The sequence below is a fragment of the Cynocephalus volans genome, chromosome 12 (genome assembly GCF_027409185.1).
Source record: "Cynocephalus volans isolate mCynVol1 chromosome 12, mCynVol1.pri, whole genome shotgun sequence".
NCBI classification, from domain to species: domain Eukaryota; kingdom Metazoa; phylum Chordata; class Mammalia; order Dermoptera; family Cynocephalidae; genus Cynocephalus; species Cynocephalus volans.
In genome coordinates, this window is record NC_084471.1 from 77,279,825 (window position 1) to 77,297,829 (window position 18,005).

General features: G+C 36.7%; 1 protein-coding gene across 2 annotated transcripts in view; it reads right to left on the reverse strand.

Moving 5' to 3' along the window:
- PDZRN4 (PDZ domain containing ring finger 4) overlaps window positions 1-18,005 on the reverse strand; it is a 335,879-nt gene that overhangs the window by 113,784 nt on the left and 204,090 nt on the right. Inside the window, exon 1 of one of the 2 annotated variants that reach the window (XM_063075881.1) lies at window positions 9,916-9,984. The exons of the other annotated variant lie outside the window; for it this stretch is intronic. Within the exon in view, the coding sequence (XP_062931951.1) occupies window positions 9,916-9,984 (69 nt within the window). Of the gene's footprint in view, window positions 1-9,915; window positions 9,985-18,005 lie in introns of those variants that run through there. 2 annotated transcript variants of the gene reach the window in all.

The window sequence follows — 18,005 nt, forward strand, 5'->3', positions numbered from 1 at the left end:
TACTTTGGGTCAGAAACTGTGTGAGAAGGTAGAGCCCAAGAGGGCAGCAGAACTATATTTATCTATATATCTGACTGTTTCTATATATATATCTGACTATATTTCCAATTGTGAAGCATCACTGAAAAAGAGCATGAGAAGAGTGAATTAATCGGTCTTGTGTTCAGAGAAGACTTCACAGATGGCAAACCTTGAACTGAGTCACATAGAATTAGAGTTTTTATGAGTGTGGGGATAAGAAGGGCACTCTAGGCAAAGGGGACTATGTGTTGAAAGGCAAAGAGATGGGAAAAATCACATTGTTTTCAAACAGGAAATTGTAGTTCAGTTTGGCAAAAATTTGGGCTGTTACGAGAAAATGAGGAAAGAGATAACAGATTGAGAAGAGTCTTCCATGCCAAGCATGTGTTTATGGGAAAGTGTAAAAGGCTTTCAAGCTCTCAGAAGTTGGGAGTGACAAGTTGCTTTCTCATATTGTTGGGCTTTCACAGGTAAGATAATTTTATTTAAGCTATGAAAATGATGAGGAATGAGGTAGCGAAGAGGACTTTTCTTTCTCTTCCTTATGCCAAAAAGGGCATCTTCCATAGACCCTTTCAAGGAGAAATTTGGACAGCGTCTTTTATTTTTTCCCTTCCTTCTTTACTGCCTTTCTCCCTCCCTTCCATTTCTTCTTCCTCCATTCTTATTTTATCAGATATTTATTGAGTGCCTATTAAGTGCTAGGGTCTCAGTATTTAAGAATCAGTTCAGTGGATAAATATGGAAAACTCATAAGGAATGGGGTTGATATTTACAATAAAATGAAATGGACTTTAGTATTAGGCAGATTCTGGTTTGAATTCCAGGTCTTCAGTTTGCTGACAATATGAATGTCACTTGATTGCCGTGGGTCTCAGTTTTCTTATCTGTAAAATGGGGACAGTATTACATACAGGGTCATTGTTGGACTGAAATGAAATCATATCTACAAAAGTTTCCATTGATGGTATGCCTGTAATATGTTGTGTCCTTATGTTATTATCTCAGTAATATGTTATTATCTCATTCAATCCTCCCTCAACAAAACACTTCAAGGTTGATATTAATCAATTAAACAAAGGCTCAGTGAAGTTAATTAACACACAGTCAGATAGGAAATAAGTGGTGTTATTGCTTTATTTGAAAGCCTCTGTTTTTCCTACTATGCAAGACCCTCTCACCACACTATGCTTGGTGTTTAGTATGAACGCATCAAAGACAGTAATACCCCATGTGCCAACTTGGTAAAACATTTTCACTATTTTCCATGTTTTAACACTGAGGTCCACAGTGCCTAGGAAAAATCAACTTCAAACATTATAAATATGAGTCGCTAAGGAAATATGGAGGGAATGATAAAATCTGTACTGCAGGTTAACTTAGCATGGCTGTGCTCTTTTAAATAAAGTGCCAAGCAAACAATATTTACACATATTCTATGATTTAAATTGCTTTAAGACTCTACTTGATTGATCCTCAGGGTGTATAATGCCCTGAGGTGATGACAGCACTAAGTCCCTTCATTTTTGCATAGAGATCAAGAACCTCAACTATTATAGTCATCCTATATCCTGCTTTAGTCAGAATGTTATTCCTGTATTTCTCCAAAAATGTCTTAAAAGTCATCTTTCTATGACTTTGCTTTTATAATACATCATGGACACCAAACACATTACCTTAGACTGAATGCGTATGGAATAATTATGCTGAATTAAAAAATGAACCTTGGCTTCTAACCTAGGCCCTTCCAAACAATAACCACTGTCAAGCTGTTCCACAACGGCCCTTAGGTTATCCTTGCCCATGTAGAACTATCTCTTCCCTGCAGTGTCCACTGCAGTAGCACCATACCTTGCCACACTGGTCTTCTAATTGCTTTGTGGTACACTTCTTGAAGACTGGCTTGTTAGCTTATGCTTCCTTTGCATCCTGTGTTACTGTCTAGCAGAGTACTGAGCACAGAGCAAGTGCAGAGTAATTATTCATGGTTATTCAATGAGACATGCTCTTTCCCAAACTTTCCTTTACTTTAAAAAATATTAACATCTGAATTGTACCATGACTCAATTATAGGAAAACATTAACTATCACTGATTACAGTTGTGGTCTTTCACCTGTGGATTTCTTATTTTTTAAACCATACTAAGTATTTTAGAAATTCTTTGTTCACATACTCTTGAAAGTCTTTTTTCTTTTTAAATAAAGGTACCTGAAACAGACACTTAAGAGGCTTGGGAGTGAAAGGTTAGTTCAGAAAAAAAATCTATTTCTACTGAGATAAGAGCAAGTTTCCAAAAATGTTTTCCTATAGTATTTCTATTAAGCTACATAAAGCAGAAGGGAGGAGAAAAAAACAAAGCTTCACAGGACCCAAACAACCATAAAGCAAAGATTTACAGCTTATTACAAAATGGCACAAATTAGCAATTAGATGTTATATGTTGAGATACAGGAGAACATGGGTCTGCTACCTTTTAAGCTTTTTGTTAAAGGAAACAATGAACTCTCCATAATAACCCTTTTAAAGCTGGCATTCCACATTGAATGTGATAGCATTAGAAAGAAGAAATGAATACAGCTGGGAGGGAGATGGAGATGGGACCGGTTATTTTGATGATTTTGGAAATGTTGCATTTAGATATGAAAAACACAGCTGTACTTGAATTATCCAGAATTCTAAACCTGAAGACAAAATTACCACCCGGTGGTACCTGAATTCACATGAGTCACAAGAAGACATTTCTTAAGAATAATAACTAAAATTTTTAAGTTGCATGCCCCAGGTTGGAGAATGGGAGAAAACAGTGTCTGCAAAAGACTGAATGATTGACGCTGACCCTGTTCTGGGCACCTCTTTTCCCCCATGAATCAGAAACGTTTCAAGAGTATGGATCCTTCATAGAACCACAACCCGGGGCCTCTTCTTGAGTACCTAGTGATTTAATTCTTGGGTGCCTTTCTTAATCATTTAATAAGATTGAGTACCTATTAAATGACTTGTGAAAATTCAATATATGAAAATCTACTGATATAAAATGAATGTACTAGACAGTGATTGACTGTTGTGGAAGGATTTTTTCACTATCAATTAATCTTCATAGTAAATTACTTAACTCTTATAAAGCAAAGAAATCACTGTTTGCTAAAGATAAGCAGTTTATTTGCTGCTATCTGACATGATTGAAAATGAAGGAAAAACGTGCATATGTTAAGAAATTATATAAATCAAATCATGTAGTTTAGAAACATTTTTAACAAAAATTGAAATTAAAGAATTTTCTAATCCGATTATCTTACTTAACCAACAAGTTCAGGTGGGTGGAGAAGTCACGTATCTCAGCATATGTACCAGGTAAGCTCTCAGTAGTGTGCCTCCCTTGTGTCGAAACCTTTGCTGGCAACATTCACAGTAGCTGGGGCAGCACGTCTTTCCTAAAGAGGGAGCTGGGTAGCACACCACATATTCTCAAATCCACAGGCGCTGTGGTTCTTAACTTACTATACACTTAAGGCATTTGACCACGGTGGCCACTCCTGTTCTAAATCTCTCTCCTCTTGGCATCTCCCACAACTTTCTGCTCATTCTTCCTACTCTATATCAATTTCAGGTTTTCTCCTTTTCTCTCTTCTGCGTTGCCTGTTTCTCAATATCGTATGCTTGGCTCACAACTCTCCTCACTTTATGGTTCTTTTCCTCACTTTTTATGTCTGCCTGGCTGGTCTCAGCCAACAGACACATAGATGCCATGTTTTTGTTTTGAACATTCACTATTCTACTGTCCTCTGGAAATGAAATCAGCAGTGTTCTCTTCCTTTCCAGAGCTCCCTTCCCTTCTCTTATTTCTTCTCTCTATAAATTTCACTATTTCTATGCAGTCTCACAAGCCAGAAACCTATTGCATGGACCTCCTCATGGGTCTCAGTTTTGTGCTCCCCTTACATTCTTTCTACCATTAACTTACACTTGGCCACAGCCTCCCAGTTGACTTCCCTTCTTGTAGTCTTGCTCTAGTACATCCCCAACTCAAGCTCAATTGCCCCAAACACACAGCACAACCAAATCCCTACTCTTAGCTCTTATCAGAGTGCTATCTCTCTTTTTTAAAAGAACAAAAACAAAACAAATAAATAAACAAAGAAAAAATCAGAGCATGGAAGATCTCCCAGGGTCTGGTCTTGTCTGCTCTCAGGCCATATCCGGGGAGCCTGCCTCTCACCTTCGGCATTAGTGACAGTAACACTAATTGCTTATAGTTGCCCTAGTCCAAATCAATTCACACCTACCACCCGTTTGCCACCTTCATGGACTCTTTTACCCTACCATCTTTTTGGTTTCCTCTCTCTTCTCCCCCACTGCTCAAACCCCTACCATGTTGAGCACCTCTGCACTACTACAGCAGTCTGTCAACATCTCTGTTGATTTAATGCTTCACTTAACACACTGCATGAAAATTCTCTGCTTATGTGTCTCTCTTCTGCTACCAGACTGTGCATTTCTCAAAAGCAAGGACTGTCACATGGCAAAGTTCAGGACATGGCACATATTAGGCAATGAAAACTTACTGAAAGTTTATTAAACTGAACCACATGTGTTGTAGAGTTTAAGTCACCTGCTGGGTGGTTGACAAAAACAAGACATTATTATGATGTGTCTTCATTTGTTCTTCTGAATGTAAGGGACAGACACTCCATTCAAGCAAATAAAATGGGGGTTTATTATAGAGACGTATTGGAACTGGGAAAATGAGGCCACTCTGAGGATCCACTACCTGCTTTGGCTTCTCTTTCTTGTGACCAAGCTTCCTTATATCTCAAGTGTCTTTGCTTTCCTTTGTAGACCTGATCTTCATAGGTGGGTGGACCACAAACCCTTAAGTTCTCAATTCTACTTAAAGGCCCCTCCTTCTCCCTACATTCCTTTGTATCCTAATCCCATTACTAGTGTCTTGTTTCCCAATATAAATTTCTGAAACTGAAAAAATCTGATTGAACCCTCAACTTTGTACACAAGGTGCTTGCCCCTGGTTTAATCAGCAATTAGGTGCAGGGTAGAGAGAAAGCAGAGTGACATGGTCCTTCACCAGAAGCAGTGGATGGGCAGTTTAGTACTAAAGAGCCTGTGGATGGGCAAGGCATCATGGTGGGTCTTAATGTTGTCTGCTGGCAGAGTGGGGATTAAAGGACAAACAGGCGCCTGACCTGCCTTCCAGGTGCTTACAATTCAGTCATACACAATTGACTGTAAAATCAGACAGACAAACATGAAAAAGGAGCACTAAAACACGCAATCAAATGCTATGAGAGTCCCAAGGCAGGAGAGATGAAGTTTTAAAACCAATGATTAAAGAAAGCTCTCTGCCCAAGAAATTTGATTAACTAGCAATAAAAAGAAAATGGTGGTGGAGGTGGACATAGAGAGTGTTCCACAGAGGCTGAAGGAAAGGAACTAAGCTACAAGGGCCCGAATTGGGAGACCAACCCAAAGAGAAAAGCAAGAAAGAGAAAAAAGAACAAGAATTGGAGAAATTATTACAAATTGCATTAGGGGAAAACAGTGAGAGAGGAAAATTGCAAAGAAACCTAGAATCAGCTCTAAAGGCCTTGAATACTGGAATAAGAGATTTGTACTACATTTTATAGTAATTGGGAGCCATTAAAGCCATTAATTTTTAGAAAATTATTCCAGCAGCAGTAATCAGGATGGGCTGGCACAGTGACACACACACACACACACACACACACACACACACACACACACACACACACACACACACACACACACACACACACACACATTTAAAGATTTAGATTTGGTAACAGTAATTTTATTTTTTATTTTACTTTTACGATGGCTGGCCAGTAGTGGGATCCGAACCCTTGAATTTGGTGTTGTAACACTGCACTCTGACCAACTGAGCTAACCGGCCAGTCCATGATAATTCTAAGAGGGAATGCTCTTACCACGATATTGATATCAGAGAGTCAATAAAAGGAGTTGTGATTGTGGGAAGGCAGAAATTGATGCTGGGGTGTCTACAAAAATCAAAATAATTAGGAATGAAGTAGATGAAGAAGACAGAAGTGTCCCTTTTCATTTAGTGTTTTTGAGTTTTGTTGAAGGCAAGGAGGGTAAGACTTTCACTAACACTAAAGAATGTGGAAAAATGATGTTTCGTGAAAGAGGTTAAGAGATTAGGAGTTGGGTTTACATAGTATGAGACAGATTTCTGAAGGATTTGGGATAGTTCCTAGACAAGGGAGATTACACAAGAGTCAAGAAACATTGTAGAATAGACAAAACCTTAACATATTTAAAAATTATGTGATGGGATCCTGTAACTCCTTATTGGGTTTTTGTGAGGATTAAATAAAATAAAGTTTAGGGGAAAAGTACTCAGCACAGTGCCTAGAATATAGTAAGTGTTCAGTGTTAGCTGCTGCCAATATTGTTGTTGTAGTTACTTTCAATGTATGTCTGTTTCACTTTGATACCAATTCAAGGATGTGGGTCGTGGGGAGACCTCTTAGCTATGCCAAACCATTCCGATTAATAAATCTATTCCATATTGTGCAACAGTATCCACTTAGAAGAGAACAGTAGTCACAGCAGTGATAGTGCCTGGAGAACTAGCACTAGTCTACTTCTGGTTTTCCTGAGATTGAAGGCAAATTAATTTCTTTTCTCTAATTTGGCAAGTGAATAAGAACAGAACCTTGTATATCACATTATAGGATTTAAATGAAATCCTATCAACAGTTTTATGTGAACAGTATGAACTTTAAAATATTTGCTCCAAATTTTAACACTTATTCAATATCAATGAATATCCCATTGTTAATTTTTATCATTTAATCAATCAAAAAGTTCCATTTGATTTATATGTGAAAAATCAAGCTAACAGGTCATTAGACTTAGGTTTCACCATACAATCTCACTCAAAAATAAATGCTACTAGATCAGAAATGTCTAACAAATTATTGTAGCTCTCTTGGTCCAGGTTGCTATTTAATCTGAATAATGTGAAACAGGCAATTCAGTTGGTGTCAATAGGAGGGGATTGTTCAAATTACCTACTTATTAATTCTTAAGAGGTTGATAAATAATCTAATTTGAATAAAATAGATCACTGCAGATAACAGTTGTGTCCCTGGCACATATAAAAGTTAATAAACACAAAAAGATGCATAAAAACTGCCAGGTGTGAAGATTACTAGATCTACCCAAACCTTAGATTCTTGCACATGTGTTCATACTGGAGCCTGATTGGCCCCAAAATAAGCTGAAAATAATTTTCTTGAGGTGATGACATGCCATCTCTTCTGCCAATTGAAAGTCTTACCTTCTCTGTAGGAGCAAAAATATCAACAAAATATAAACGTGACCTCTTTTCACACCTAAGCACATCATTCTGATTGTTTCACTAGACTCCTCGGTGAGCACATTTGCTTTTGTTTACTGCAGTTATAAACCTGAAAGTGTATTCTACTTGACCTGTATTATCAGGTCACTAAATCTAGAAAGAAAGTGTGAAAAAGTTCAATATCATACTGATTCTATTATAAAGAAATAAACATTTTACTGTTGGTTATGCATTTAATATTCATTGCTTATCTTGAACTATCACATCCCCTGGGAAACTTTAATTTGCCTTAGTTCTTAGAAAGTAATCAAAAAAGAAACAAAAATGTGGGTGGTCTGAGAATTACAAAGCTATATATACATAAATATTATTTGGGCAATCAGGTGTTATATTTGTGTGAGTTAATTCATTTTAACATACCAGCTAGAAATACTCAGGTTTCCAATCTCAAGTCACCTTTGTAAATAGTATCCTCTCTTATGGGGACAGCTATGTGTCCTTCTGAACACCTGGTTAAGAGCATGTTCACTTTCATGTGTGCTCTGAGCTGCCTTTTCTCCAAACAAAAATAGCAACTAGTTTGCAGCACCACACGGGGCTCCAGTGAATTATATGAGCCTATCACTGGTGTCCTTTGATATCTTATCTATTCCATTAACTCAATAAAGTAGAACACAAAGCTGGGGACAAACCATAGGAGGGTTCTCCTTGGAAAATGTGTGCAAGACCTTTAAGCTGGGGTTTTAACTTACCTAATAAAAGCCAGTTAAATGGAAGCTAATACTTCATTTTTCACCCCCTTTATTAAAGATCGTAAGTACTGAAACTCAGGAGTAGGGGAAATAAAATAAATATATGGAGGAGTAAAGGTAGAGACAATAAAGAGTACGGCTTATCTAATTTCTCAAGATTTAGGAAGCACTTGAAGGCAAAACTCACACACACGCATTTTAAAAATCCATAACAAAGGCTCCTGCTTCTTAGCAAATACAGTGGTCCTTTCTGAATGCAGTAATCCTGGTTGGTTTCTTAGTAGAATATAAACAGCTTATCCTGAGCATAATGAAGGAAGATGACACTACCTCCTCCTCCATATTATACTTTTATATCAATTTAGTAATACAGAAGGAAAAAAAAAAGACTGATGAATCCATTCCCCTGCTATTCCACCACCCAAAGAAAAACAGCACTAGAACTAGAACTCCAACAACCAAACTAAAGGAAAGTGTTCCACCTAGAGACTGTTTTCATGAGTCTCTAGGAAATGAACATTATTTTAGCCTGTCCTTGCAAGTTTGTAGCAAAAGACAAGCAAAAGGTATTGCCCCCGATGAAATTAACAATGTTAATCTTCTTTTTCCTCTATATGGTGATAAAGCAGTCATTTTTATATTTAATTAATGCAGAGGATCATTTTGGAAACTGGCTAATGAGCCTCTGATCACATTACCATGAAAATGTGCATTAACATTGCAACTGAGGAGGCTGTTTCATGTGCAGCAAATCCACTTTGTAATTAGCCCACTGTGAAATGAATCATGTCAGGGGGAAATCTGAGGGAACCAGTAGGCAGTGGGCACTTGGCTACTGCTGTGCCAGTGACCACCAAAATCCCAAACATTGTCTTTCGTCAGCAATTTTGTCTAAAAACAAAAGTAGCAGTGTGTCACATCTGGGACAAACTGGAAGAAGGAAGAAATAAACTTTATTTTGCCCTACAAGAAATTTGGACTTGAGCATACACCCCCAGGGAACTTGTGCAAATAACACGGTGAATTAATAGAATCTACTAAAACTATAAAGGCAGAGGATATAGTTCTCTTATTTTTATTCTGAAACGCTCTCAAAGACATCTGAATTTACACACTTTTTCCTAAGTCACATATAGATATTGTACTAAGCTTTTGAAATTAATTTCTAGTGCTGAACAGACAAAACAATTATAAAAAGGATCCAAGAACAAGTGGTAAGAAAATTCTTTTATCTCCTTTTTAATCCAAGACATATTATATATATTTTTTTCTCATAAAATACAAAAATACCAGGTCTTCCTCTTAAACCAAAGCAAAAATTCCTAATTAATCAAATAATTTCCTCTGGCTAATAAGATTTGGCAAGAAACTTTTCCTGTCTATTCAGAATAACTGAGAACACAGACCTATTAGATCCCGATATTTATGCAGACAATGATACAACTGATTTTCAAATGTCAACACTATTCCAAAATGAAAGAAATATCTCAAAATATTACAAACGTGGACCTCAGTGCTATTCCTCTTATGTGACTGACATCCTGGCAGTAGATACACCAAATGTTAAAAAGAATCCCACAGGAAGTCATCTGCAGGGGGAGTGGCAAGGAAGCTGAAAACTGGCACCCAAAACCAAAATAAAAAGCCCCAAACCAGCAAGACTGCCCTCAATTCTGAAATGCACTGAAAGAAAAAATAAAGCTAGGCAGAATGCATTTACCAGCTTGCAGACAAACACAAAGCCTGGCTGTTCAGTGCCTGGTACCAGACCCTGCACTCACCTGGGAAACTTCGTACAGCAGTTTGTAGTGTTCCTCTCTTTTCTGAAAAGTGCACAAATTGCAGCCCATTCTAAGAAGCAGAGAGAGAGAGCAGATCTTCTAATTTCCCCAGAACTGAGAGGCAAGTGAACTGAAAGGGAATCAACCTCCAGACTTGACTACTGTTTTTCATCAGTCACTTCAGTCCAGAAACACAGACACACCGCTGTTAGCTGGAAGCATGAGCCAGGGTGGTGTGTAGCAGCATGCTCTTCTTCGCTTTCCCTAAGTATCTTGCACTCACGGATACACACACAGAGTTTCAGTCAGTTCAGGGCAACACTCCCCCTGTCTCTGCATCAGTGCACATGACTACACAGATTCCAGCTCATGAATATTAATAGTGCCTCATTGATTATTTATGACAGAACATGTTAGCAGGGAGGGGTGTCATAGCTGCTGCTGATGACAGATGAATATTCACTAATTAAGAAGCAAATGTAGTGTGGTTAAACAAAATTCACTTGTGTCAATACCATCTCTGTTTATTAAGGATACAGGGGTGGAGCATGGGGCATTTCAAAAAAGAACATACACTTAATTTCTCCACTGATATAATGTTTCTGATTTAGAAACAGAAAATATACTTAGTTTACATTTCTATGTTTGGCAATAATGAGAAGAAATGTTTTCAGCATTATTAAATCTAGGGGAAATGAAGAGTAGCAATTATTTAAATTTATGAAATAAACACAAAAGCAAAGGAAAATTTGGGGGGTGATTTGGGAAAAGAACAGAAGGTAGTGGGTATCATTCAGTTTTAATTCTGATCCTACAAAAATAACTGAATAGTTCATACATGTAAAGACCATTACTTACTAAAGAGGAAATAAGGCATATTCTCTTAGCCTAAATAAAGAACATTTAAGCAGGCATTAGTAGATGATACTTGTTCAGATAATAAATATTTTAATTAGATAATAAGCGCATATCTAGTGCATATATATTTGAAGCACTGTAATGCATGTAGATCCATATTTAAAAATTAGATAAATACAATGCCTTTTCTCAAAAAAATTTCAGATGCATATAGTATTTATGCTAATTTTATTAAAGTCATATATAATATTTCAGAAAGCTGACATTGGCAATATTTAAATTCTAATGTAATTCACAATGACTCCATTTGTGATCTTATATTTGGAGTTCACAATATACGAAGGTGAACACAGATTTAAAACCTAAGCTTAGATGATTAGATAACAGAAGTAATGCATTTAATTTCACACTCTTGCAAATATATATATTGTATTGCAAGCTGACAGTTTTTGTCCCTTAAAGATAAACTACAAACAGCTAAAGCAGATAATAAAAGGAAATTCCTTTTGTTCCCATACCGACTTATTCACAACCTCTGCTAATTAAGAAGTATGTCCTTTGTCCAGCACATCTTTAAACTGGACAGGATAGCAGGTGGGTATCAAAGCAAAAATAATTACTTGGAAACTGATGACTCTGGTTAGGAATCACATTGGATCTTGAAGATTTTTAATTGCTCAACACTTATGTATAGCTACTTTTGGGGACCCAATTTCCTAAAAGTGCTTTGTCAAATGTTTAGAATCGATACCAGGAAATGATTCTAATGAGTACTAATTGTTAACAAATTGGCTTTGCAACTAGCAACACCTCAACCCCAGCAAGTAGCAAGGAGATGAGCAATCATCTGCTGCTTATCAGTCGTTTCCCTTGGGATGCAATAATCCGATTTTCTGGGCCTAATTTCACCTAACGGCCTGGATGAAAGCCAAGCTGAGAGACCTACATGAAAGTGGCATTATAATTGGGAACACTGCGTGTGAGCAAAGTTCACCAGGACTTCCTGCAAATGAGAAACCACTTGTAGGAGATATTAATTAAGGCTTGATTCCTTTACGGAAAGAATGTATTCCAGGAGGTATTTGAAGAGACCTTTATGAAAATCAGTGGTGGCCGCAAACAGAAGCAATCTCTTTAGGTGCAGATGTAAAATTTCAATGTTTGATGCTTTTTCAAGTTTTAATTTTTTCTGAGTCTCCACATCACTTTCCATAAAGTGTTCTTATGCTAGCGTTCATTGACTATTTCTTTGAAGGATTCTACACTGCAGACTTGTGAAAGAATTATTGATTCTCAGATGTTTAAATTCTGTATTTTAAAAAGTCAGACCAAGGACTTAGAGTGAGGTAAGGCAAGGATGGCTCACCTATTTACTGATGAAAGTGTGGGTTTACTCCACTGATGAACCCCTTTCTGTGGTATGTTCTGAAAGCTAAGTAGGAAACTTAATTATGAAAGCTGTTACTTTTGGAGATTTCTTCTCATAATATTTTGTAGTTGGATTTTAAAGAAAAATTGAAAAATTAGCTTTAAAAAATATTTTGTCGCTAAGAACTAAAGAATGAACATTCCAGTGAAGTAAGCAAGTTCAAATTGAAATTATCCTTCAGCAGTTCCTCTTGGCTGTTTTTTTAATTCATCACTAGACCCTCTGTTCTTTTGTTTCTATCTCAGGAAGCAAGAGCAGCTTCTCCGATCATTTATCAAATGCTGCCCTTGGCCCATCTACCCCGGAAAGATTCCATCTTCTGCTACTAATGGGTTCATCCCATAGAATTGAAGGGTGATTGGAAAAAGAGAGACTCATAATTCCAGGCTTCTCTAAATTTCATTAGAATATGAGGATGAGGTTTTCTCATAACTGAGTAGCTAAGTAGCTAAATCTTGTATTGGAATATAACGTTTGAAGCAGATAAGGGCAAATGCATTAATGTGAAAAATGTTTAAAGATACAAATGGATTAGATATCATCTGTCTTGGCCAATAATAATGGGATAAAAAGTAAGCAGGGAATGAATGGCTACCTTTCCAAAAATCCTTAAGACAAAAACTCATCAAAGTGTAAAAACATATGTTGGGTGTATATTTCAAGATCTTGTTACTTATTTTAATTGTTTTTAATTTGTGTCAGTTAATGAAAATTCACTGACATTCAAAATGAGGCATGTATTTGTCAAGATCTAGACTGATGTATAAGAGGCTAAACTGATAAATGAAAGGAAGAAATCCAACATTTTCTTGCTTTTCATATGTAAACTCTACCACTGAGTAGCTAAAGAGTAGGTGAGAGTTTCTCTCTCTATATAATTATTCTGTCTAATAAATGAAGAGGCAATAATAGAATGTGTCCATGACAGCAATCCTTAATTAATGAATGGATCTAGGTACTGTGAATTAATGGCAGCTAACATGACACACTCAGCTAACATCACACACACACACACACACACACACACACACACACACACACACACACACACACACACACAAGATAAGTGGAGATTATTTGCCACCTGATAGAAGAAAACACCACCACCCTTGAAATAACCTTTACCAAAGTGAGCAAATTACAGGAAATGCAGAGAACAGAGGAGCATATTAAACTACACCATGAAGATACAATCAACCAACTTCAGTCTGTGGGCATCAGATACATATTCCAATTCAAGGAGGAGGGAAGCCTGCAGATTAATAGAGACTTTAATGATATTTTAAAAAAGCACTCATGACTAAACTGTATTTTTAGCTATGTACAACATTTGGCTGATAAAATTCTAAGTAAAAGTAAGGAAATGATCACACACTCCCCCCCAAAAACATGGTAGTTACTCTTTAGTGGGAAGAGGGGGCTGTGATCAGGAAGTGACACCAGAAAGTTCTGGGTAGTGGTTTTTCTAGGTGGTCACGTTATAATCCATTAAACTGACCTTTGTTTTAGGTGTTTTCTATATTTTTCCTATATTTAACAACAAGACTAAAAAAAAAAAAAAAAACTAATTTACAAAAGAGGCTGTGCCTAAGTCTTATCCTTGATGGTCAGTGCAGAACATAATTGTGGTTCCCCACCAACAGAGGGAAGAAAGCCCAAACAGGACTATTCTGAATCACCCACCCTCTGGAATCTGTAATGACTGCTGTAAGTTAGAGATGATCACGTTCTCTGTTGCTTTTTGCAGTGCTCTGATGTTCTTTCTCCTGTGCTGGTGTGGAAGTTCAGCAGGGACTGCACTCTACCCTCTCTCTATCCTGGCCACTGTCACATGCAGACCTTCTGATTAAGCCCACCAGCTACCTTAACATGTGGCTTACAAACTTCAATTCTAGTCCCAATTCTGCACTCATCTTAGGGGATACTTGAGCACTTTTGAGTATGAATAGACACAGAGTTGCTTAACACTTTCTGAAGTGTTATATCCAATTATAAAGACAAAGAACCTTGGAGAAGCTGACTTGCTCAAGGTCAACTTGAGTAAAGAGATCTGAACTCAGTTCTCCAATGACAAATTCTGTGGTTGAATTCAATAGCCAATGTGCTGAGCTATCTCTCTTGAGGAAGAAGCTAAATCTACATCAATATGTGTTTCACTGGTGACTGAGGAAATGGAGAATAGCACTCGAAATCCAAAAAAAAAAAAAAAAAAAAAAAAAAGAGGGGTGAGAGAAAAAGAGAAAGAATGACTTTTAAAAGATAGATCTAGCATGAAATAAGGGAACTGGTTTGTGGCTAAAAATGCAAACTCTGTCTATTAAAGTACTGAATTGTTTTTAGATGTCACAGATAATACCTTTAACTAGCTAACACCCCACAATAATGAGGAGCTGCACCAGAGTGTACACTAGGATGACGAACTCAGGACTTTGCTGGCTTTAGCACTCCAAGTTTCAGATCCTGGAAATCCTTTAGTCCTGAGAAAACTGGTCACTTGCATGCACACTTCTTTTTTCAAGCACCAGCAGAGCTCAGATGCTGTATACAGGTCCACATCTTCCTACCTTTGCCTCAGATATTGCCTCATTCTGCTTATTCTTTAGAAACTCCACAAACCAATCTATCAACACTTTATGGTCCCGTTTAAATGCTCTCCTCCCTGACCTCATTAGCCAGTAGTTATTTTTCAGCTTCTGAATTCTCTGTGCATTTTATCAGTACCCATCTGAAGGCACACATCACTTCTACTGCACATCACTTTTTATATAGATGCTTTACTCCTCTTACTGGACTATATAAGACATGGGAGGGCAAGAATAACAGAAATTGATCTTGAGCTCCTAAAATTCCTAGCATGGTACTTTTCATATTACAGGCCTTCAACAAAGGCATATTGAATAAATGAATGTAATTGGGAAATAATAGTGTGCCTGAGTCTGGCAAAATGACATAAATTTGTGTTTGTGTTTCTATGCCTAATTGCTATGTAACATTTTCCCCCCATTAGGACTATTTCAAGAATATTAAATTGAAGGGCTGAAGAACCATAAGCATAATATACACTCAATTTGATTCAATTCTATAAACATAAACTTGAGAATCTGTGAAAAAAAACTGTGACAGGTATACAAATGAATAAGGTATGAACATGTGTGTTTTATCAATTATTTGTGTATTTATATGTATATTCTATCTGCACATTTAAATTAATTTACATTCTGCTCCACATAGCAGTTACTTATTCACTTATTTATTTCACAGATGTTTACTGAGTACCTATCTAATGTGTGATCACTAGTAAATGACAGGTTTTTAGAATTATTTATCATCTCATTTGATTTTTACAATACCTCTGATATAAAATGTCAGATATTATTCCTTATGTAGTAATGAAGAAATCATTAGATGTTGCAATTCCCAATGCCAGGAGACCTAGAGCTTTTAGCTTTTGACTCCAGTCCAGTGTTTTTTTCACAACACTGTGTGATAGCAACTAATATCATGAATTGAGAAAGATGCTTCTACTGATAGTTTCCATGTGTCATTCATTTACTTGCTCATAGCTCAACAGATCAATGTATAAGCAAGAATCCCTCCTGCACCGTGTTCACTAGTTGTCCATCTTCAACCTGAATTTACACCCATTGTTTTCAGCATGGAGAGTGCCTTACCAACTTATGAACTCCTAAGAGTTGTCACATTATTAGACTAGACTTCAATGGAAAGAAAGGGCATGGGATTTCAAGGAAGAGACCTAGGATTCCCATCTGAGCCTTGTCACTATCACCTGCATGGCTTATGCTTACACATGCTGAGATAATACCTTGCAGTCTGATTGTGAAGGTGAAATAAGATAAGAGACATGAGAAGGAATTAATGAACTCTGAAGTATTTTTGCATTGGTGTGCTGGTTAAGCATGAGTTCTCTAGTCAATGTGTTGCAGGTCAAGTCTCAGTTTCCCCAGTTTCTATCTATGTGATGTGGGGCAAATTATTATTTTTATTATTTTAATCTTCTCTGTTTCTTGGTTTGTCATCTCTACAACAGGAATAACAAAAGCATCTACCATAGAGATATTGCAAGGGATAAAGTTGTTGTGATGACAATTTGTGTCAAGTGTACCTGACACATGTGCCCAAAACATGTTGGCCATTAGTAATCATAGGAGTAAGTATAATAATAATAATAATAATAATGATCTCCATTTTAGATTTCCAAGTTGTCAGTCAGTTTCTAATTTTTCTTTCATAATAGATCTCTATTACACTATTTGAAATTTACTTCTTTGAAACTTTATAGTCATCTTTCTGTCCACCTTATTTGCCGTTGTACATTTATGCTGGCCACTCAACAACTTCTAAAAGGCTGTTCATTTCTCAGTTCTTTGTATAAGCGAAATACAAAGGGTCTTCAAAAAACTCATGGAAAGATTCATATTATTTTCTAATTAAATTTTTCCATGAACTTTTTGAAGTACCCTGATAGTGGCATATGAAGTACATGTTAAGTATTCATTCTGTAAATGTGACAACACACACACACATACACACTGATTTCTTTTCTGTGTAAAGAATGTATTCTAATACATCCAGAGTAGTAACTCTGTGTTCCTATTTCTTTTGATGTATAACGTGTAAGTAATGTGAACATAAGTGTACTAGAAACCAGATATTGTACCTCAAGCAAGATTCATACATTTATGAGGTGGGTAGTATTGTAACATCTCTTTGAGAAAAATTAATGACTACTAATCTAGCCCAGTGTAATATTGGCTTTCTTGATTTGATCATTGAGAGGCAAAGATATCATGTTTTGATAATGTCATACGGTTCAGCAACATCATAGGTAGTATGTAGGGTTCCTGTAAATACTACCATCACCATTTTTAGCTCTGCAAAAGTTGTCTAGTGAATGCTCAGTAAATACTTTCATTCAACCAGTATTTACTGAATCATACTATGAGTAGAACATGGTGATAATTTCCAGACATTTTCAAAAATAAGACCTAACATTTATTTAGTACTTTTTGTACACCATTGTTCTAGCATCATACATTAATAATTTCATTAAATTATCATATTAACACTCTGGTGTGTACTATGAATGTCTCATCTTGACACGGGTAGTAAATGAGTCACATGAGTAGTAAATGGGGGACCAGGACTCAAATCCAAAAGCAGTCCAGATCCACTACTTAACCAGTACTTTACACTGCCTGTCACTCAGAGACTGTCATAATTATGATAAATTTCTAGATGGTGGGAAAAAGGAATTCTGATGATGCTTATAGCACACTGAGATGTAAGAATTTCCCTGAGGACCAGAAGTGTAGTCTAAAATTATCTTCCAGGTTCCATGTTGCGTCCTCAAGCGTGGCTGCGTAAAATAGATTGGATAAAACCTAAGCAATTTCATCATCTTACTCCAGCCCACTGGTGATGGTATCGCTGCACTGAACATGTACCAATAACTGTGGAACATTTTTCCTCCTTAATATTTATTAAGGTATGAACTACTGTATTGACAGTGGTGCAGTGGTACGATACCTCTGTTTTAAGGAATTATCATCAATAGTTATTTAAGACAGGTAAATTTGGAGGTTTTGAGAAAAATGAAGGTAGAGATTTACTGATGACTCCAAAATTAAAATCTCCAAACTTAATTTCTCTCTTGAGCTTCAGACCCACCTATTCATTGACTACTGACATTTCCACTGGGGCTGCCCATAGCACATTTAACTCAACTGATTGAAACTTGACTCATAATCCTCTTCCCCCATAATAGCTGCTCTACATGTGCTCT